Below are 23,066 nucleotides of genomic sequence, written 5' to 3' on the forward strand. Positions count from 1 at the left end.
TCAAACTTTCTGCAGTATTCTTAGTTATCCATTTGAGCTCCCTTCTTTCTATTTGATTTATGTAACACTGCCTTTATACAATGGATTTGTATTGCAGTGTGCTATCTAACTGTGACTGATTATACTTCTGCAATGTAGCAACACGGGCTCGAATGTCTTTTAATTGCAGATGCCTCTTTTACGTATATTGAATTCAAAGAGCAGACATTTTAATTTTGGAACTGAATAAATGGCAGACCAGTAAAAAGTATTGTGTAGTTTACATTAAGCTTACAGTATGTAAGTTATGATAATTCAGGAAATAATCCTGTTTAAGAAGAATATATTTGTATACACGTCCATTCGTTAAATGCTGTGATGTGTTAGGGAAGCTTCATCATATAACCATTAGCTGTGTAAAATGTCTAACTCGTTTAACCAGTAACTAAATAAAATGTAATTGAACTGCGTTTGATGACAGAAGTACCAGGGCTAATAAGATTTGCTTTACATTTATTATACCTAATTCTATCACTTCACAGAATAATTACCCATAAAGTATAAATTAGGCAAACCATGAGTTTGAAATTCAGTTTGTTTGGTTGCATTTTAATTCAGAACTCTTATTTGCCCTCTGATTTCACTGATAACTTATTCTCATCTTACAGGAACTTCAAAGCCAAATGAAACGATTAAAAAAGCCAAAGTGCCCTTTTTGTGTGCTTCAAATGAATCAGAATTGAGCTGAGATTAACATTCTGTAGCCCATTATTTCCACATCCTCAAAGCCTTAAAATAGTTTAAATAGATTTTTGTATAGAATACAACTATTACATATTTAGCTCAATTAACTGACTTAACATGCTAAATATGTGCTTTTGTGCCACATGGTGTGGTTGAAGGTAGAACAGTTACCCATTGTAATATAACAATATGCTGGATTGCAACAACAAAACAGTGCCACCACTGAAGAGCATTTCTGTATATCAACTTTCATTTGCTCAACAACAAATACAGTGCCTATAGGAAGTATTCACCCTCCTTGGAAGTTTTCAGTTTGTTGTGTTACAACCTGAAATCTGGATGCACTTAAATTACTTTTTTTTTTTCCCCCTTTGATTTGGACAACCATTGAACACTTTCAATGTGTGAAAAAATGAGGGGGGGGCGTTGAAAAAACAAATCAATTAAAAATAAAAACCTGAAACGTCTTCATTAGATAAGTATTCACCCCCTTTGCTGTGACATTCCTAAATAAGCTCAGGTGCAACCAATTCCCTTCAGAATTCACACAATATGTTAAATGGAGTCCATCTGTGTGCAATAAAAGTGGTTCACATGATTTCAGATTAAATACACCTGGCTCTGTAAGGTCCCACAATTGGGTAGCGCATTCAAAGCAAAGATACTACCATGAAGACCAAGGAGCTTTCAAAACAACTCCGGGATAAAGTTGTGGAAAGGCACAGGTCAGGGGAGGGGTATAAAAAGATTTCAGATGTATCGAATATCCCTTGGAGCACAAGTCGATCATTAAGAAGTGGAAGGTATACCACACCACCCAGAATCTGCTTAGAGCTGACCGTCCTCCCAAATTGAGCAGCAGGATAAGAAGGGCATTGGTCAGAGAAGCCACCAAGAGGCCAATGACGACTCTGAAAGACCTACAGCTTTCTTTGGCTGAGATGGAAGAACTCTCAATGTGTCAACAATAGCTGAGGTACCCCACAAATCTGCCCTGTATGGAAGAGTGGCAAGAAGGAAGCCATTTCTGAAAAAAAGTCCATGTAAAATCTTGCTTGGAATTTGCAAAAAGGCATGTGGGAGACTCTGAAAAGATGTGGCAAAAGATTCTGTGGTCCGATGAAACAACAATTGACTATTTGGCCTAAATGCAAAGCATTACGTCTGACGCAAACCCAAAAAAGCACATCACCCAGGTAACACCATCCCTACTGTGAAATATGGTGGTGGCAGCATCATGCTATGGGGATGCGTTTCATCGACATGGACTGGGAAATTTGTCAAGGTAGAGGGCAAAATGGATGGAGATAAATACGGGCAAATCCTTGAGGAAAACCTGCTTCACTCTGGAAAAGACCTAAGACTGGGACTGAGATTCACCTTTCAGCAGGACAATGGCCCCAAGCACACAACTAAAGCAACACTGGAGTGGCTTAAAAACAAGAAAGTGAATGTCCTAGAGGGGCCCAGTCAAAGCCCAGACTTGAATCCGCTTGAGAATCTGTGGCAAGACTTGAAGATTGATGTCCAACAACGGTCCTCATCCAACTTGACAGAGCTTGAACAATTTTGCCAAGAAGAATGGGCGAATATTGTATGATCCAGATGTGCAAACCTGGTAGAGACTTACCCCAAAAGGCTCACAGCTGTAATTGCTGCCAAAGGTAGTTCTACCAAGTATTGATCCAGGGGGGTGAATACTTCTGTAACCAAGACATTTCAGTTTGTTTTGTTTTTTCATCAACTGTTGTTTCACAATAAAAATGTTCTTGCATCTTCAAAGTGTTGAGTAGGTTGTCTAAATCAAAGCAACAAAAAACAAAAATCCCATGTAAATGCATCACACAGCAAACCGTGAAAATGGGGCGTGTGAATACTTACTATAGGCACTGTACACACGGCTCTCTGCATGGAAAATACCTCTCTTAACTGGGCATTGATGCCTTCACCAGTAGAGGTGCAGTATATGTGACTGTGTCACTTTGAAGACTGATATTACTAACCCTGTGGCATTTTAAGTTCCATCACTGTCAGTCTCTGCTGTATCTGGCAATTAGGGGTGTGGGATCTCAAGCTAACAGCAATGAGCATTCTTCCCCTTTAAATCTGCCATTTGTGTGCGCTTGTAGTCTTCAGGAATCACTGTACAGTGTATTCCAGGAAATTCAAATGCTTCTAGTAGACACCATTGGCTGGAGTATTGCATCAAAATGCATCACATGTTCAAAGCCAAGATCTTTTCTACACAGATTTTGCTGGTGAATAATACAGTGATACTGGAGGATCTGTTCCTCCTGATCACCCAGATATTGCTTGAGATGTGCGATCATTCCATTTCTTTCGCCTGTCATAGAAGGTGCACCATCTGTTGCAGTGCCAGCCAGTTTTGCCCATTCAAAACCCAAACTCTCAACCTTATCTCAGAGACTAAACAGATCAATACCTGTGGTTCACCCACAAAGTGATGCCAATCCTAGAAGTTCTTCATAAACCTTAAACTCATTTGTCAAACCACGCACAAATACTGCCATGTATGAACAATCAGTTGTCTCGTCCACTGCCAGGGAGAAGTATACAACATTTTTTGCCACACTTTTCAATTGACACAAAACATCTTCTCCCAGTTCTGACACACACCGCTGCAGTCATATGATTCAAGCTGACATGTTTAAAGTTCGGAGCTTGAGCAGGACAGGTCTTTCACAAAATCCCCATCAGTAAATGGTTGAGATGTCTTAGCAATTAATGAAGCTACCTCTGTGGCAGTTTTAGTTTCTTTCTGTGCCTTTCGGAAGACATCATGCTGGGCAGACAGCTGTCATCTAAGATATGCAATTTTTTGATTTTGCAGTTCTCCCGTGTACTCATTAAAACATGCTCTGTGTCGTAATGCCTCATTAAACTCCTTTGGCACTGCAACAGTTCCCTTACAAATTAAACAGACATGTAATCCTTGGTCTTCCACAAAGCAGTATTTTTTGGTCCAAGTTTTGTTGAATTCCTTATGTTCATTATCAATTTTTTGCTTTTTTATTCCAGCCATAACTCATACAAATGAAACATGCAACGATATTTAAATGAAACGTACTAACAGTCAACTTCACCACTAAGTCAGTATACTGCCGGCACCAATCTAGCTCAGCAAATTCCCTGCTTTGATTAATTTACCTGTCATTTTTGCGAAGATGTACACCCTGAAGAACCAGTGCACGCACTATGAATGTAAAAGTCAAACTTCAGGAATGAACCAATCACAATGGGGAGTTCTCTGTTAAGCCCCAGCTATGGAAGTGGCATGTGTATATTTGAACAGAAAAAGAAAGTAGACGTATCTATCTGTGTTATTATGAATTTTAAAAAAAAGGTATTGTGGGCCACAGAATGCCTCTGTGCGGGCTGGATGTGGTACACTACTGGTTTAATGGTTCAGGCTTTGATTTCCTGTGAATGACATCAAAGAAAATAATTGATATAGACATTAGTGGGCAGTAATTCAGCTGACAAGTTATTACAATGCCCACTGAAAAAAGCCACCCATTTGTACTGTACTGTAGTTTCTATCCAATTGTTCTTGCTTTATTCAAAAGAACATATTAAATGTAACAAAGGGCACTCTTGAAATAGCTTCAAGGCAGCAATTTACTCATCATAATGATCACAATTTTTATATTTCTTTTAATCTTTACTTTTATTACGTAAAGATTAAAAGGGAGAGGAGGCCATAGGGCCCATCATTGCTCGCCCAGTTACTAGTAGCTCCTAGTTTATCTGTTAAGCAGTTGGATATATAACTTGTATTTCGATATAGAAAAAAATGCTCTCATGATTCAACAAGTAGTTTTCTATTTTCAATGGTTAACAACTATACTATACTACTCACTACTAAATCATACATTGCAAAATCTGTCATATTTATTATCTATACTTTTTCATTCTGATTTCAGTTGGCCTCTCAGCTTTAAGATATTCTGTGTTTGTTTAGGAGTTTAAAGGTGAACTCTGTCAATCGTTGCTGTTATGTGTGTTTTTTTTTTTTTAAACTAGTTAGTATTATGGGCCCTGTTTTATTCAAGTGCGAAGGCAAAGACAGGAGAACAAGGCAAGTGTACCAGTTAAAAATAGACAATAAACAACTTTGCTTCAGGAAGGAGCAGTTCATTTATTGTTCAGGACAATATTTTTTTCCTGCCTAAAAAGTTGCCCTTGGTTCAAAATACCGGTAGGGCCAGATCTTAAATGCAGTGACAACCTTGTTTACCCTTTTTTTGTTGTATTTTATTATTCAACCTTTTGTACCTTTTCAGTGAAAAAAATGTTTATTCTGTGCTGTAAGTAGTTAAAAGTATCCACTGCTAAATGAGTATTGTATATAACAATATTTTCTTTTCCAAATGAAACATGAAAATATTATGATATACTGTACAGTTTGTTTCTCCCTTATGTAGTGAAAATGTGGATTGGCACAGATTCAAATCCTCATGCTGACAATAGAAAATCTATTTTGTGTTAATTTAGTTGCAAGGACCCAGCACTTTCCCAAAATCGAATTAAAATTATTTATCCTTTATCAACACCAGCAGTAACGTCTTGCAATGCTAGGTTGGTAAGCAAGCTAATGTAATTACACGTTATTCAGAATGCTTGGCACAACTGCATGTTTTTTTTTTTTTGTTTTGTTTTTTTTCATGGCATGGCTTTGAAATTTTAAAGACAGGAGGAGCACTGTAGACCTTTAGAAGGGCATAGCCTATATAAAAATACTATATTGCTGACCATCATTGTATGCTTTCGTAGTGATAGTTGAAAACTAGGTCACACTTTATTTTAAGGGACATGTTGCAGGGCACAAGCTCTGCTGCTGTAAATAGTGTTTGTGTGTGTGTGGCAATGCAAGGTTGGCAGGGATGGGGTTAAATGTGTCCCTGCCAGCAGTGACAGTGTGGCCATTCTCCAATTAGGTAATTGGTGCTAATTGGGGAATGGCCACTTGTATAAAAGGAGCCAGAAATCCGGAGTGGAGTTGGAGTTGGAGTTGGAGTGGGAGTGGGAGTGATTTTTGTTGTGGGTTTCAATGTGCTAGGAAGGCTAATGCCCAACCTACACGTACTTATTTTTTTGTTTAAACCTTTTATTTTGGCCCTTGTGCCGTGTTTATTTTGTTCCTGTTTTTGTGTTTGGTTTAAACTGCAGCTTTCTGTCTCTGGGTCTTTTTCACAGAGCACTATTTAGTTTATTCGCTGATACAGGCCAACAAGTATTTAAAAGAGGTTAATTTTTGTTTATGGTTAATGAGATTTATTTTATTGTCTGTGTTTTTTGTAATATTACATTTATTACCTGTTTCATATCCCATTATTTATATCCTTTATTGTTCTCTATTGCTGTCTTTGCTTAGGTCATTATTTACCTTGCTTTCAACTGTAACCACAGTATTTTAATTTTTTAAAAAAGCCTGTTTTTTCAACCACTGTGTCAGCCTCTAAATGCTAATTGGTTTGGTGGTTTGAAAATGATCCCCAAGGATGTGCAGCAGCAATGTCTGTCCCCTCCGAAAATGTGGTTTGTATATAGATTTCACAAACTCAATAGTTGCCACTGTTGCAGATGGGGTTAGGATTATAATATAGTTAGTTGCAGAACCGTAATGGTCATTCCTAAACCACCACACTGTAGTTGAAAAGGGATGTTTGGCAGTGGGTCTGGTTAATAATGATTTAACCAGATGGAGAACACACATATTATAGGTTTGCTATTTTCTTAAGCCAGCATTATCTGCTCTTCAGCCAGCATGACCGATTTGAAAACAGCACAACTACCATCTCTGAACATGGCAAAATGATGCTGACCATTACTTGATGTTCAAAAATGACAGTTCTACAGTCAGAAATGTTCAAAGCTTTTTATTTATTTATTTTTTAAAATATTGTTTCAGATACAGATATAACTCCTCAGCCGTTCCTCCACTGGCTGTTGACCTACAGATGACATCCTTACTCACTTATTAATTTTTGTCAGCTCCTCTAAAATAAGCCATCATTAGCTCTTTGAGAGCTCTCCTCCCAGATAAATTGTCATGCATGGAAGTGGTGGGGGGAGGGGGGGGGGGGTGTCTTCAGGGCGGATTCAGCACTAATGATTGTTAGCTTGCAGTTTATTAAATCATTCCCAAAGAGAATATGGATAGAATTTTAAACATGGCTACAAAAGTGAGGTATTTTGTAATACTTAGCTTTATTATAATACTCAAAGATGTTCAAAGATGTAGACCATTTAGAATTGTAGACCTTTAATTAATTATTTGAAATACTAGAAATATGAGTACCATATATTTCTCGATCCACTCAATTTTACAATGTATCTACAAGAAAGACAGTGAGGGATACCAACCTAATTCTCTCAGGCATAGGCATGTACTGTATTTTTAGAAATTGGTATTTGTCATTGCATTACGAGATTGTGTACTGTATGTGTTTAATTTACACGTACATATGTTCACATACCTTGAGTTACCGTAAAGTAATTGTTTCCTAGATAATCACATCTGTAAAAAACACACCCCTGAATCAATATTCATTTCTGTGTGGCCAAACAAAGACTGTATATTCATGAACAATCCCCAAATTTGTTTGATCTGACATCTTTGTCATCTTGGGACATAGAGGATCCCAAAGATTCAGCATCAACAGCATAGCTAGGTAATCCAATCTAATTTTCAACTGTGTCCTCTGGTCCTGGTTTCTGCATTGTACTTGAAGTATTGGTTAGGGTTAACTTAGTGAACTCATTTTAGGATTGTAAAGACTTCAGTCAAGTATCCCCTAATTCTTCTTTGTGCTAGGCTAAATGAACATTGCAATGTACCTGCTCACCTTTATTTCAATATCATAACACTCATAGATCTTTAACCCATTAAGATTGACTGTTTAATGAAAAGGGCAGTAATGTCTAATGGGATTTCCACATGAACAGGAGAGATAGCCTTAATGGGTAAGATATCTTACATACTTCCTTGTTAGTCTTGCTTCAAGACCATGATATTTATGTTTTTCCATGAATGCTCTTCACCCACGGTTGCATGTGGCCTTGAGTATCTATCAGTGACTAAATTTCCTCCTGTACCCGAGCATCGTTTAATGATTGACTTGTCAGATGCGGCTGGTGTATAGAGGGCGTTGGGGCACCGTCCACCAGTTTTAATTCAATAAATAATGCTTTAAGTAGTTTATTATTTTGTCCTAGCCATGGACAGCAGCAAAGGTTAATGTATCGTTACCTACTTTAGATAGTATCATTACGGGATCGCATATGAGCATTGGGGCGACTTCCTCTGTTGCCCCTGTAGCACATACTCAGCAGTGATTTCCTTACCGTTTTGTTAAAGCAAAGGTACTCAATGTTCAGTGCTCTGTGGGACAAGTCCCCTGCTGCCCCTGTAGCACATGCACAGCAGTGTTTTCTGAGCTCTGTATTGAACGACAATGCTCACGTGTTCAGTGCCCAATAGGGCATCTTATGTCTTGCCCAAGCGCAAGGTTTTACGAGTATATTAGCCATTGCCTAGGAAACAGAGTATCCAATCTGAGAAGACGATAGTTGTTGACGGATAACAATAAAAAAAAAATGTTGGATGTGTTTACTGTTTGGAGGGGTGTGGTAGAGCAAATCTCTGCCCTTTTTAAATTGGCAGGGATGGGGTTAATTTCCCCTACCTGCCTGGGTTTATTATGTTCAGGTGGCTGGGGTTGATTAGTTGATTAGGTTAATTAACGATCAATCAGCGCCCAGCCACCTGACATAAAAGGAGGCCTCTGTTTCTCATTTGGGAGGAGGGAGTTGAGGAAGCAGGTTGGTAGTTTTTGGTTTGTGTGTATTTTTGAGATATGTGAATCCAGTGAAGGCATTGCCCAGCCTGGAAACCTTTATTTGTACATTTTGCTTTTTGTCTTTCTTTTTGTGTTTAAATCCCTTTATTTTGCCCTTGTGCACTTTTATTTTGTGTTATTTATAATAAAATTAGTCTCTGGGCCTCTATCCACTCACCAGCCTGCCACAAGGGGATATTGCTTGGACAAAAACAAGAGTGAGTGACTTGAAGCATCTTTCCGAAAGGATGGCACGATTAAACTTGCCATGTTAGGGACTGTAAATATAGCTACATAATTAGACAACAGCTACTAGGTAGGAATAATAAAAAACAGTGCATAAGTTGATAAAAACAGATACATCCTGTCAAAGCTGATTGTGTGTGGTTTTGTGGTGCTTTTGAACTGGCATTACGTGGACATGATAAAATCAATTCATCTTTGAACCCGGGCGTGTTTCTCGGTCTGGTGGATAATGTGTCGAATATAGACAATGCAATGGAGGAGCATTTAAAAACGGCAACTGTGTTTAAAGGCACATCTAACACAGTGCAAAACAAACTGTTGGGCTGTATGCTTGACATGACCAGGGAGTTAATTGTGCAGCAGTTAAGAAGCACTGAATTTGTTGCTATACTATCTGACAATACCACTGATCTGTCAACAAAGTGCCAGTCTGTTCTGGTGTACCGGTATATTGATGGAAGCGGCAAAGTCGTGGAAAGGTTTTATAGTTTTAGGCAGCTGCACAATTCCTGTGCAGACTCAATTGCCAATGCAGTGCTCGAGACGGTACAGGCCTATCCAATGCTGCACAGAGGAAAGCTGCAAACAGAACTTTGTCATTTGTGAGAAGCCAGAATTTCGTTCGGCTAGTGGGGCTGTGGCACTGTTCAGTCTATTCACTGAAAACAAGCTGCAGGACAATTTTTCTGAGACTGTGACATTGTTGCGTATATTTATTACATCACCGTGACAACTGCAGAATTCGAAAGATGTTTCTCCACGCTGAAGAGAATCAAAACATTCTTAAGGAACACAGTGTCGCAGGATCGACTCAACGCATTGGCCATGCTGTCAATTGAGAAATTGCTGATCGAGAAGATAACGGAATTCAACAAGCGAACCATTGAGTAATTTGCTGCCCTCAAGGATCCCCAAGCAAAGTTCCTGTATAAGCAGGTGAGTACAGTTTGACTTAAGAAATACTGTAAGTGATGCTCGTACACAGTTGTGATTGGATCCCCTGATTGGATACTGTTAATTGTGATAGATAATGTGCATGTTAGTGTGAAAGGAAACTTTTTTCGTGACTTTCATTTCACAATCAGTAATCACTGTATGCGCCTAACCTTGAAAACATACTCTGCACAAAACTGGTCCTTCTTAAAATATATATTTTTAGTTTTTAGATTATCGCCCCACCTATATTAAAATTCACTGTCTGCTACTGTCCATTGTTCTTACCTGTTCAGTCTGACATCATGCACATGTGATACTACTGTACAAATTAATAGCTTTTGCTCAAACCAGCATTTGGAAGAGTTCTAATGGCTTCTACATATATTAGGTTAAAAATCTATTTATGTTAAAGGGGTGTGCAGTAAAGCCTGTTCAATCCAACCCCAACCAAATCTCTATTGAAATAAAGGTGCGATACCCTCTACAGTTTGAAACTTTTCTATCATATTGCCTAAAACTTATGTTAATCTGTCAGTGCCATCCAGGACCAAGTCATGTGATTTCTTTTCTAGGTAAATATACACATGCCCTGCAGAGATGGTACATCTACAGTGAAATCCTCCTTTACATAATGGAGAAAGTAAATTAAATTAACATTGAATTACAGGTTACAGCTGGACACTTCTTCCACTATATGTACTGTAATGGCATTTTAAGTGTTCAAATACTTTATCATTTATAAGTACCAGTATTAGATTTTGCAATACCTCTGTAATCCAGCATACTGTATACTCCAGTACAATTTTCCAGTCCCAAGCGATGCCAGGATTACACAGGCGTTACGACACTTAAACTCTGTAAGAACCAATCATGTTTTTTCCCCTTGGGAGATTTATAAACCCACTTAGGCCTATTAACAATAAACCCCAAAGACTCCCACATGTCATGCATGTGATTAAATCTAAAACTGACATCAAGATTTAATTATGTTGTTTTGATAGTATTATTTTTTAATGTATCCTAAACCTAGATTCATACATATTTTTCAATACATATTAAAACTGATCCTGTAATCTATAACTAGTTTCCCATTGTGCCAATGAGCTATCTTTTCTTCCAGATTTTTCCTCCTGTTGCTTATGTCCTGAACTGTTGGTCACATTCACTCCAGTGTTTCTATAGCAACCAAACAGTGTTGCTTAAAAGACAGAAAGTGGTGAAGTTGCAGGAAGCAGTTTAGCTTTTAACCCACTATTGTTTGAAAAATGCAAGCAAATACTATTTGGATAGATTTAAAGCTTAACATTTGCCCCAAGACATAAATGAGAACAAACCCGTGGATTTTATGTTTTAAATAATACATTTGGGGCATTGTACCACCAGCATAGCACATAAATGTTACCCAATCTTTCTGGATTATCTAACTTTACTTAACCTGTGTCACCCCTAAAAGAAAAACTGCTTTGTGTGTAATTTACAGTCAACATACAAGTGAAATTCAGTTTGGACTATGAATCATATTTCATGGAACAAAGGAACTGTGGCCATAAACCAACATAAGAGGACAAAGAAACAATCATTGTTATTGTCCTTGAAATATATGGAGCGCTGCTTATTAATATACAAGAACATTTGTATCCCATATATTGTTTAATATATGTTGACAGATCTTAAATAGAAAACAACAATCTAAACTAATCAGTGGAGCAGTAGAATTAGCTACCCGAAATTAGGTTTTGCTATTGTTTGCATGTAAACATACTGTACATTTTCTATTACGGCTTTGCATTTGATCAGTTGTTTCATTTCGTTTTCATTTTCTGTTGGACATAAAACTCCAATTTAGACAAGCATCGTTCGTAGCCCTGTAAATTTCAAATACAGAGTTTATTAAATTGTTGTGGGGCTGTGTTTTCCATGAGAACATTTTAAGAAATGGGCATTATTATTAGTTTATCACTGCACTGAAGAGGATTGGCTTCCCAAGGTGAATCTGAGGATGCTTAATGGACCCAGAAGAGTGATTCTCCTTTTTATATTGCACACATCTTTAGAAGTCATTCCTTTTATCTTTCACTGTTTTTATTTCTTGAAAATTATTTTAAAAAACAACAATAACACTATGTAACACAATTTTACTTCCTGGGTAGTAAGTGTTATTTCCTAATTGCTTATGCCTCAAAAGTATAGAAAATGGCTATTATTCCCCACAAACTTTGCTTTTGTGACCAGGACAGTGATATTTTGAAATTTACCTATTTCCAATGAGAAAACGGGCGAATTTGTGTCTTCATTCCCATAAAGTCAGAAATAAACAACATATGAATCCAAATTAACATGTATTTATACTAAAGTAATACAAAAATTACAAAAAGGTAGTACAAAGTCCAGTATATCCTGGTGGAAGCGCTCGCCTTGCTCCTCCGAGTATGCTCCCATGTTCTCCTTGAATTTATCAAGATGAGCATCAAGGATATGGACTTTGAGGGACATCCTACAGCCCATTGTGCCGTAGTTCTTCACCAGAGTCTCAACCAGCTCCACATAGTTTTTGGCCTTGTGATTGCCCAGGAAGCACCGAACCACTGCGACAAAGCTGTTCCAAGCCGCTTTCTCCTTACTAGTGAGCTTCTTGGGGAATTCATTGCACTCCAGGATCTTCTTTATCTGTGGTCCAATGAAGACACCGGCTTTGACCTTTGCCTCAGACAGCTTAGGGAAGAAGTCTTGAAGGTACTTGAAGGCTGCCGACTCCTTATCTAGAGCTCTGACAAATTGTTTCATAAGGCCCAATTTGATGTACAGTGGTGGCATCAGCACCTTCCGGGGGTCTACCAGTGGCTCCCACTTGACGTTGTTCCTCCCCAAACAGAGAACTCGGTCCGCTGTGGCCAGTCCCGCCTGTGGTAGTGCGCCTTGGTGTCCCTGCTGTCCCAAAGGCAAAGATAGCAGGGAAACTTGGTAAAACCACCTTGGAGACCCATCAGGAATGCCACCATTGCAGCCTCTTGATCCCATCTCAGAAAAATGCAGATATGTATCCACTTAGGCAGCTGAAACTAAACTGAACTGGTGGGCTTAAGGCCCTTGTATTTATACTACTATTTATATTACTGGAAAGTTCTAGAAGTTACTCCAAGTTTACTCAGCACTGAATCTATCTGGAATGTTCTGGAAAATAGGTAAATTTCAAAATATCACTGTCCTGGTCACAAAAGCAAAGTTTGTGGGGAATAATAGCCATTTTCTATACTTTTGAGGCATAAGCAATTAGGAAATAACACTTACTACCCAGGAACAAAAAAATAAATAAATTTGTTACACGGTGTAATGTACATTCTGTTTTCTCCTCATTTTGAAGTATGGCATTGGGGGATTCTTAGTTTGATGTGTGGTTCTGTGATTTCAGGCTCACATCATGGAGATTGTAAATAGTTTAGTAAAATGTTCTTCAGTATGCTTCAGGTAGCGATGCACGTGATATTATTTTTTTCATATTCCATGGACCATTCTCTTCCAATAGTAAAACATACTTAATGTTGTTGGGTGGTTGTTCATGTTAATTATTGCAGTATGTATATATAGAATATTTTTATCCTAACAGGAATGTGTTGTCCCCCCTGTTTAGTTTGTTTGTTTGTTTTTGATTTTCTTCTTTTTGTTGTGTGGTGCTTCCACAGTTGCAATATTAAACAACATGCTGCATTAGGGTCCTGGCACTTACTGCACACTAAAATCATGACAGTCACACAACAACACAATTACCATTCAAAGCAGTCCAGCGTTTTAAAAGTGTATTACAAGATAAATACATAGACTACCTTGAATAGTACAAATCACCATGTGGCTGGTCTTCACTTTTCAAGGGCAAATTTGAGACTTTGCATGGTAACACAAGAACTAATATGAGCATGCCCTTTGTCTGCTTTATCTCCTTTTGCCACCACTCCCTAAACACTGAAGGCAAGTACGCTATGCGCGACCTGGTCCATCGTCTACCTGGAGGAAACAGCAGCAGCGGCAACAGCACAGCCAGCAAGACCATGTCAGACGACACATTAACTGCCATCTGCTGTGCTCTGCACGAGGTCATAACTAAAAACATGGAAAACGCCAAGGCCTTACGAGATGCAGGTGGAATTGAGAAGCTAATCGGCATTGCAAGAAGCAAAGGAGACAAGTATGTATTGCAAAACCTGCCCTGTGCCCCCTCGTGTGTGTGTGTGTGTGTGTGTGTGTTCTACGTTGTTATGTAGGTCACAGCACATGATGGTTTAAAGAGGGAATTTCCCAGACAATTAAAATATTTATCGTCAAAGGTTTCTACTTAATGAAAATTCCTGGGTCCTTATAAAGTAGGGAATGCACATGCAAGTTGAATGGAAACCCATATAATCATTGCATGTGTAGGCTTGTATGTGCAGCAATTAAAATATGAATAATGCAACACTCTAGCATGCCAACTTTATCTACACATGTGCACCTACACTCACATAACTAATATGCATGCTGTCCTGAACCACTGCTGGTATAATAATGGTTCAAATGTGGCTATTAAGTTAGATAGTTGTCTCTGGAGATATTATTTTTCCACTTAAGCAAATAGCATTAATCAGACAGCTGGTTTGGATCAGTGCAATGTACTCCCCATAATGGTTACATTATAAATTTTACTTTGAGTTGAAAGAAATTTTAAAGGAAAATATTTTTCAAGTGGTTCATTCACAGTTATTAAGAGGAATACATTTTGAACATACCAAAACCATCCCAAGGATTATTACAATTTTAGTTTTTCAAAGAGCAACTTTACTCACCCTCATTTTTAGAGAAAACCTCTTCTGCAGTTATTCTACTTAGTCACAGAAAAAAAAAAATGCTGTCAAAATCAGTTCATTAAACTCCAGGAAGAAATAAGACGTTCGAATAGCCACAAGGGTCAAGATTGTGTCAGCTGAGCTTGCTCATATTAGGTGCATTATTAAATCTGTTGGCTTCACTCTTAAGGTTCAGCCTTCAATATCATCAAATGCTATATCTCGCTCCTAGTTATAAAGGTACTATATTGGTTTTAAGGGAAATATTTAGATAGCATGACAGTGAGTGATATATACATCCAGCAGAATGACTGTGTGTGGTACAATCACATTACCTCCCTCAAACTTCACTTAGCTGTAGCTTTACACTCACTCTTATCACCACACCACACTTTTTTTTTGTGCGCACCAGACACACAGCAGGATGAGGTGACGGTGGATGAAGTAAATGTGTTAAATTAAATTAAAATTGGAATGCATGAATATTTGCTTGCAAGCTGCCTAGCCAAAAGTCTCCAGCGTCTTTCATTAAAGCAATGTATTATTGTCAATGCTATAATCAATATTTTATTCTGAATGATGTATAATACATGAACTGCTAGCTTAGAAGATATGGTTATAACCCTGGGGAAATATTCCAAGGAGGATACAACAAGACACCCTCCTTTGGATATTATTCCATTTCAAACAGTATCAGTGTCATAAAGTTCACACTTCTTTATCCTGAGATGAATCTCTTGAAATTCAAAAACAGAATCCTGATACCAAGCATAAATTATTATTCAGAACTCTCTGCTGCCATCTTGATAAACATCATAAACAACAGAAAGAGATCGGCTTTATTTACAAAAAGGATATATGATTTTATTCATATTTTCAATGTAAACATTTTTTCATAATTCATACTTGTTACAGTTAAATATGTTACCATTGCTGACCATAATTGTATTCTGGTTACTATAACAATGACTGGCTGTGCTGTGAAAATTAGTTTTCAATGATTTGGCAGTTTCCATATACCAAGCGTGGTTTGACATTGGTTAACCATAACAAAGGGTTGACAATGTTGTTAGTTCCTAAAAACAATGGTGTAATCTGGTTTAAACATAATACACTACAAATAGCTGGGTATCTGGTGTTGGGTTGTCAAAGAGAACAAAACGTTAAGCAGTCATTTCATTTAGATGCGTAACATTGAAAAATGAAGTATGAAATGTCGTCTGTTTAATGACATTAAGATTCAGGAGGAGCCTATTCATGCTGAGCATGATTCATAATTATTCATAAGCCTTAAAAAGACAATGTTCCTCTGTATCTAAGAATAAAACGGGATACCTTCTACAACATTTCAGTACTAGCTCACATTTCAGCTCAGCTCAACTTTTTTATATGGGTAGAACACTGATTGGAAGGCAATATTGTGTGGTAGTTGACTGTCAGGAAGACTAGAGGTCGAGCTGTAGGCACTATCATTCAGATAAGATGAACTACCAAGGTATGCCTGCTAAACAAGTTTTTTTAAGCAAGGTAGTCTAGGTTCATTCATTCAAGTACAGCTTCCTTAGTTTGTAATGCAGTTTAGTGTAGTGATACAGGATGCATTTTATATATATATATAGTGACTTGCAAAAGTATTTGGACCCCTGACCAAATCTGTCATATTACTGAATTACAAATGGTACAGTGAAATTTTGTTCTGTTCGATATTTTATTTTAAAACACTGAAACTCAGAATCAATTATTGTAAGGTGACATTGGTTTTATGTTGGGAAATATTTTTAAGAAATAAAAAACTGAAATATCTTGCTTGCGTAAGTATTCAATCCCCACACATTAATATTTGGTAGAGCCACCTTTCGCTGTAATAACAGCTTTAACTCTTTTGGGGTAAGTATGTACCAGCTTTGCACACAGTGTCGGAGTGATTTTGGCCCATTCTTGGCAGATTTGCTCCAGGTTGTTCAGGTTGGTTGGATGACACTTGTGGACCGCAATTTTCAAATAGTGCCACAGATTCTCAATGGGATTGAGATCAGGACTTTGACTGGGCCACTGTAGGACATTCACCTTTTTGTTCTTGAGCCACTCCAATGTTGCTTTGGCCTTGTGCTTGGGATCATTGTCCTGCTGAAAGGTGAATTTCCTCCCAAGCTTCAGTTTCTTAGCGGACTGAAGCAGATTCTCTTGCAGTATTTTCTTGTATTTTGCTCCATCCATTCTTAGTTCAATTGTAACAAGATGCCCAATCCCTGCTGATGAGAAGCATCCCCACAGCATGATGCTGCCACCACCATACTTCACTGTAGGGATGGTGTGTCTTGAGGCATGGGCAGTGTTAGGTTTGCGCCACACAGCGCTTTGAGTTTTGGCCAAAAAGCTCTATCTTGGTCTCATCTGACCACAAAACCTTTTCCCACATCACAGCTGGGTCACTCTCATGCTTTCTGGCAAACTCCAGACATGCTTTCAGATGGTACTTTTTGAGTAACGGCTTCTTTCTTGCCACCCTCCCATACAGGCCAGTGTTATGCAGAGCTCTTGATATGGTTGACTGGTGCACCATTACTCCACTCCCAGCCACTGAACTCTGTAGCTCCTTCAAAGTGATTGTTGGCCTCTCTGTGGCTTCTCTCACAAGTCTCCTTCTTGTTTGAGCGCTGAGTTTTGAGGGACGGCCTTTTCTTGGCAGTGCCTGGGTGGTGTGATGCAGCTTCCACTTCCTGATTATTGATCCAACTGTGCTCACTGGGATATCCAAACACTTGGATATTATTTTGTACCCTTTTCCTAATCTATGCATTTGTATTACTTTATCTCTAACTTTTGTAGAATGCTGTTTGGTCTTCATTTTCCTTCAGATTCACAGCCTTACCAATGATCCTTCAACAGTGGGGTTTTTATCCAGAAAATGTGACAGCAACTTTAATGGTTCACAGGTGGAGGCCAATGGTAAGGTAATTGTGTCCTCGTTAGGGCAATTTCTTTCATCGGTGCAAACTGGGAGCTTCCACAGCACAGGGGTTGAATACTTATGCAAGCAAGATATTTCAGTTTTTTTTTTTTTTCTTAAATATTTCCCAACATAAAACCAATGTCACTTTACAATAATTGATTCTGAGTTTCAGTGTTTAAAAATAAAATATCAAACAGAATGAAATTTCAATGTACCATTTGTAATTCAGTAATATGAGAGAATTGGTCAGGGGTCTGAATACTTTTGCAAGGCACTGTATATATTGGGGAGCTGTTGAACTGCAGCAAATTAACTGCACTCACAGAACAAGCCCCCCCCCCCCCCCCCCCCCCCCCCCCCCCCTGTGATACTTCAGTGTGTTGGTAACAACTTCTGTTAACCCTACTGTTTGCATGCTTTTGGTAGGATATTTGTTACCGAAAAAAGGAGAGCGTAGATGTGATTTATTTGTTCTGATGAACTGTTATTGTTTGACAAAACCGATTTCAGCTTAAATGGGCTTCGCTGCCAAAATTATTGACAACCATCCAAGCTAGTGTGGTTGCAGTGTGTCAAACGAATTATCAATATAATATCAACCTGGGCAATCCATTTTTGTTTAAATAATTCAGCAGTTGATTAATAATAATAAAATAATAATAAAAAAAAAAAAAAAGCTGATGTTCGTGGTTATCCAAAGGTCATTGTGAGTAGGTTAAATCTAGGGCCTCTCTTTTTCGGTTATTATTAATTGTATTTTTCGGTGCTTATTTTTTGTTATTTTCGAGTTTTATGGAAAATGTTTTTTTCGGGGCTTCCGTTTTTGATATACTGTATGAAATTAGTGTTTTCGGTTACTTTCCAAAATGCTTGAGCATTTTATTTTCTGTCAAAATATGTATTTGTACTTAAGTTGTACCTTCTTTCCGTCCTGCCATCTTCCACAACGAAATCCCTATGGTCACAGGCACATTCTTCTGGGGTTTTTGTGTGTAAGCATTTTTTTTTACATTTCGCCACAATTCTGTTTTAAATCCTCTTATCTTAACTGTAATACAGCTTTAAATCCTGCTAACATGCCTCCATTTCTGATTGTAATCTAATTTTAAATCTCGCAAACGGAGTCTCTAATAGCAATGTAGGAATGTGCTGTCACTCAGTAGTTAGGGCGGGTTTAAAGTATTCAGAACGAATCAATGATGAGTCACGAAGGCGGGACATTGTCCAGCTCTACTGGGAATTGTATTTGTTATTGTTTTTGTAGTAGGTTTTATTTTTTAATGGAAAAGGGTAAAGTCAACGTGAATAGATTAACCACTTCCACAGTTTTTCCAGTGTTTTCCGATGTTTATTGGCTAGCCACCGATTTCATTTTGTTTTGTATTGGGGGTGTTTTATCGGGTTTTATAGGTTAAAACTGAAAATCAGAAGCTCTAGTTAAATCATAAACATTTTCAATAATGTTGTGCTACACAGCTTGAGCACCAATCAGGGATGTACAGTTACTAATGTGGCCAATCTAAAACTGCTATTGTGACAATACTAAGACAAATGAATGCATTGCTTTAGATTATATAACTGGATGCTGTCTTTGAAAAACATAATGAAGACACTAGAGTAAGATTTATAATGCAGTAAGTATTTCAACATAGTGAGCTAATCTAGTGCAATATGTCACATTTGTAAACCAACCAAATAGTACATAACCAATATCACATACAAATAGTTTCTTTTTCTTCAAAAACAATATTGCCTGTTAACCTTTCAGGGAAATTCCTCGAACAGAACGGTCTTGTTCAATTGTTAATTATTATTAAATGGTCATTTAGAAAGCACTTAGATTCAGCCATTTCAAATAATTATGGATTTAATGATTTTATTTTGTTTCCTCCCAGCTGGCTGGCAAGAACTTCCCTGATATATGTTTCTACTAACATTTTCTGATTAATCTTATGATTTATTATTCGTAGGCCTCACCGTTAAAACTGATCTGTTGCTTTAAAGTTTTCGGCCGATTTGACTGTGAACCATATTTGTTGATGCTTCTGCAGCCATCAAAGGGTTTCTGAGCAAAGAGTACAGTATTGTAAAACCAGTTTACCATAGTACTGCTTTTGATAATAGCAAGTCACCCCTGTTATTAGTATTTAATTAAGGGTCCTTGGTACAATCAGCTAATTGCTCAAATGCAATGATAGATGCTGTATCATTTGCTCAACAGAACACATTGCACTTTAGCACCCACTATAGTGGCAATGTTGATATATTGGTCTCTAAACATGTATAATGTAGATTGTTGCTGTGATTTGCATTTCTCTGGAAAATACCGATTTGACAAGTACTGACTTGAGATAAATGTTAGTTTTCTGTTTAGCTGATAGGGAAGCCTGCATGTCTACATTGAAAGGGGAAGATTAAAAAAACAATTAAGTCATCAGCCCTTGGAAGGAAGACTTGCCCATACTGAAAATGAGGCTTAAATGAAAAAGACCTGATTCAAGTTGAAAATATTAATTGCATGAAGTAGAATTATCTATTTAATATATTGTATTGTAATGAGGCAGCTGTATTGTTTTTAGCCTCATGGTATGATGCTTTGTTTTTGTTGCACAGGCACTCAGCAAAGGTAGTGAAAGCAGCATCTCAGGCCCTCAGCAGCATGTGGCAATACAGGGATCTGCGTAGCCTCTACAAGAAGGTAAGACATTATTGTTGTAACACCACTTGAGGCTAAATCAACCTCAACATTGTTAACCTAATCAACAGCCAGGGTTAATTTTGTTTTCTTTTTAAGAAACCCACAGTGATACCAGAAACAGTCAGTCTCATTAAAGAGTGCTGTAAGTAGCTTTAAATGTCCTATTTTGATATTCCACTTTCAATGTATGGTGTTTGCACTCATTCTGAATGGTTCTGGGTTTTGCTGCCTCAATGTTGAGGTATTATCATTTTTTTTCGAAATCTTTACGTAGCCTTGAGCTAATAAGGAAAGTCCAAGGTGCTGGCCCTAACAGGCTTTCCATTCAAATCATGTGGTAATGTGACCTTTCAACTGTTGACCCCGCCAACACCATCAGTTTGTTAATTATATATATATATATATATATAGTGTGACAGGATGGACGAGGTGGTGTAAATGATTACAATGTCCACAACTGTAATTACTTAACATCAGCTGCTGGCAATATTTATTTTGTTAGAAGGTGAAGGTAACAGAAACAAAACAACTCAAATCTTCACTACTAACTCGTGGTAGTCTTTAAACTGTCTGTGTGAAATTTGGTACTGCCAGTCTGACACCATTACCTCCACCAGAGTACCCTTACCTACAATGGTAGTTGTGTAAGGCTCTGGTGTACCATACCCTTGATTATACAGTTCACACAGACTACTATTTACACTATATACATTCAACAGTGTATACCTGACATGCACTTGGTTGGTTTGCTCTTGAGTGGGGGTTTTGCAGTCTCTTTGCAAGTACTCGGTTGCTTTGTTTAAACCGTAGGCGTTAGTAAGTAATTCAAACACTGCTCAGCTCTCACCAAGATAAGCACCAACTAAGACATAGCTTCTTTTACTGTAAACTAATATGACCTGATGCATTTCCTTCCATCTGATGCTGTAGATAACCTTCTTCCTGGTGTTAATGACTGAAGTGCAATGCCTGCTCCAGGGATCAGCCTATTTTGCCTCCCTGGTGCACTAGCACACACAAAGTCTGCAATGCTGGCTCCTGGGATCAACCATAGTGCGGCATCCCTAGCGCATCAGCATGATAACCATCTGGACTGAGCTGACTAGGGTACTTCTGTGGGGTCTTCAAGTGGGCACCTTCTGTCCTTGGTGTTTCGTCAATTAGCCCACGAGACTTTAAGAGGGCTTGACAGTGATTCTGGTGTCCCAGCATCACCCCCTACATCCCCCACAGCTAAGCCCAGCTTACTTACCTTCATTTACATTGATGTTGCTTTCTTTCTACTGTGCTTGAGGTCCTCAACCAAAATCTTTTCATCTCAACCAGAGACAGTTGCTGTTCCTCTCTGCTGCTTCAGATAAGTTCTTCATTATGCATCACAACTCTTGACCACTGAATCCAATGTCTCTGAAAAAGCGGGTTGTGGAGTGTGCCACAAATCCTCGACAACCTACCTCCACTGGGTAAACCTGGACTCTCCATCCTCGCTGTTCCTCTTCGGCAGCTAGTTGAGCATATCAAAGTTTCTTCCTTTCATACACCTCATCCACAGCATTCTCCCATGACACTATTAACTCTACCAGGAGAACAAGACGTGCTGATCGAGACCACAAGACAATATCAGGTTGAAGGTTAGTGGTGGCAATCTCCGGTGGAAAATAAGCCATTGAATGGGTCTTTATAAAAGTTAGTTCTCGCACACTCCTCCTTTTTGCAGCTTTTCTGTAGGCGCTCAGCTCTGCGCAATGTTGCAAGCTTATCTTTTATGACCCTCTGTAATAAATTGAGTGCTTTCTTCTGACTTTGCTCTGCTCTCCTCCATTGCTTCCGCCCTGCCTCCTTTCGCTAACTAAGAGCTCAGTCTCCTGCTGCCATCTAGACTTTAAAGGAATAGTTTGTACTTTCACCTTTCTTTTTTCAACTCCAAACCTCTCGCTTCCATATACGTAGATGGTATCCACAAATTCATCAATTTTCTTTTCGACTGTTCCACCTAACCTTTCCAGCGCAAAACAGAGATCCGTGTTTACTGTTGCTGTTTTCTCAGAAGCTCTTGGCTATTTAACTTGTGCCGTTGAGGTTCTTTTTTGTCTTACGCTGATTCATCTGACCAGGTTCACGGATCATTAGGTTCATCACTAGTTGTGTTTATGCAAGTCCTCCTCTCATCTATGACAAGGTGCTGATATTCTGCAAACTGGTTTGCTTCCTGTCTTGACTGACTTCATAAAAAGTACTGATCAATGTCCCTTCTCGCTCAAGCATTTCATTCTCCCTTGATGAATCTTCAAATCCCTAACCATTATCAGTTTGCTCCAGCCACAGACACAAACCTGGAGCTCCATGTCTTTGCTAACTGCAGATCTTGAGCTAGTCCTTTGCAAAGTATTCTCTGTTCTCATATGCGTTTCCTTTCCTAAGTTGTTAACCGTGTTGTCAAACCTTGAGTCATCTTCTGCCCCAGCTCTCACAGACTAATTTCTTAGAAGCCTTGGGAGGGTGTCTCCATCATCCCGTTCCATTTTAAAACACAGAGCTGGATGCTGCCAGCTATGGTGGCTAACCCGTGCCAGCCCCAACGAAGTCCATTTCCTTACGTCAGCAGTTCCTCCAGGCTGCCACAGCTCCATCACAATATTGTTTCATCAACAAAATGGCCGATATGATAATTAGGTTTTGTATTAAATCCATATCTTTTTCCATTTCCATTTACTTTCTTCAAAAAAAAAGTGCAGTTTCTTTTTGTGTTGAGTATTCAGTAGTGTATATAAGTTACAGATAACCAAACAGACACTGAGTGAAATCTTAATGTCCCTGTGTATCCACCCTTAAAT

General features: G+C 38.4%; 1 protein-coding gene across 5 annotated transcripts in view; it reads left to right on the top strand.

The window, feature by feature from the left end:
- The window catches only part of LOC121314365 (catenin delta-2-like), a 300,617-nt gene that overhangs the window by 254,890 nt on the left and 22,661 nt on the right, over positions 1 to 23,066 (top strand). For all 5 annotated transcript variants that reach the window (XM_041247536.1, XM_041247532.1, XM_041247533.1 and 2 more), the window contains 2 exons: positions 13,731 to 13,947; positions 20,148 to 20,232. In XM_041247536.1, coding sequence (XP_041103470.1) covers positions 13,731 to 13,947; positions 20,148 to 20,232 — 302 coding nt within the window. The remainder of the gene's footprint in view (positions 1 to 13,730; positions 13,948 to 20,147; positions 20,233 to 23,066) is intronic.

This window comes from Polyodon spathula, chromosome 4, assembly GCF_017654505.1.
Source record: "Polyodon spathula isolate WHYD16114869_AA chromosome 4, ASM1765450v1, whole genome shotgun sequence".
In the NCBI taxonomy this organism is placed as follows: domain Eukaryota; kingdom Metazoa; phylum Chordata; class Actinopteri; order Acipenseriformes; family Polyodontidae; genus Polyodon; species Polyodon spathula.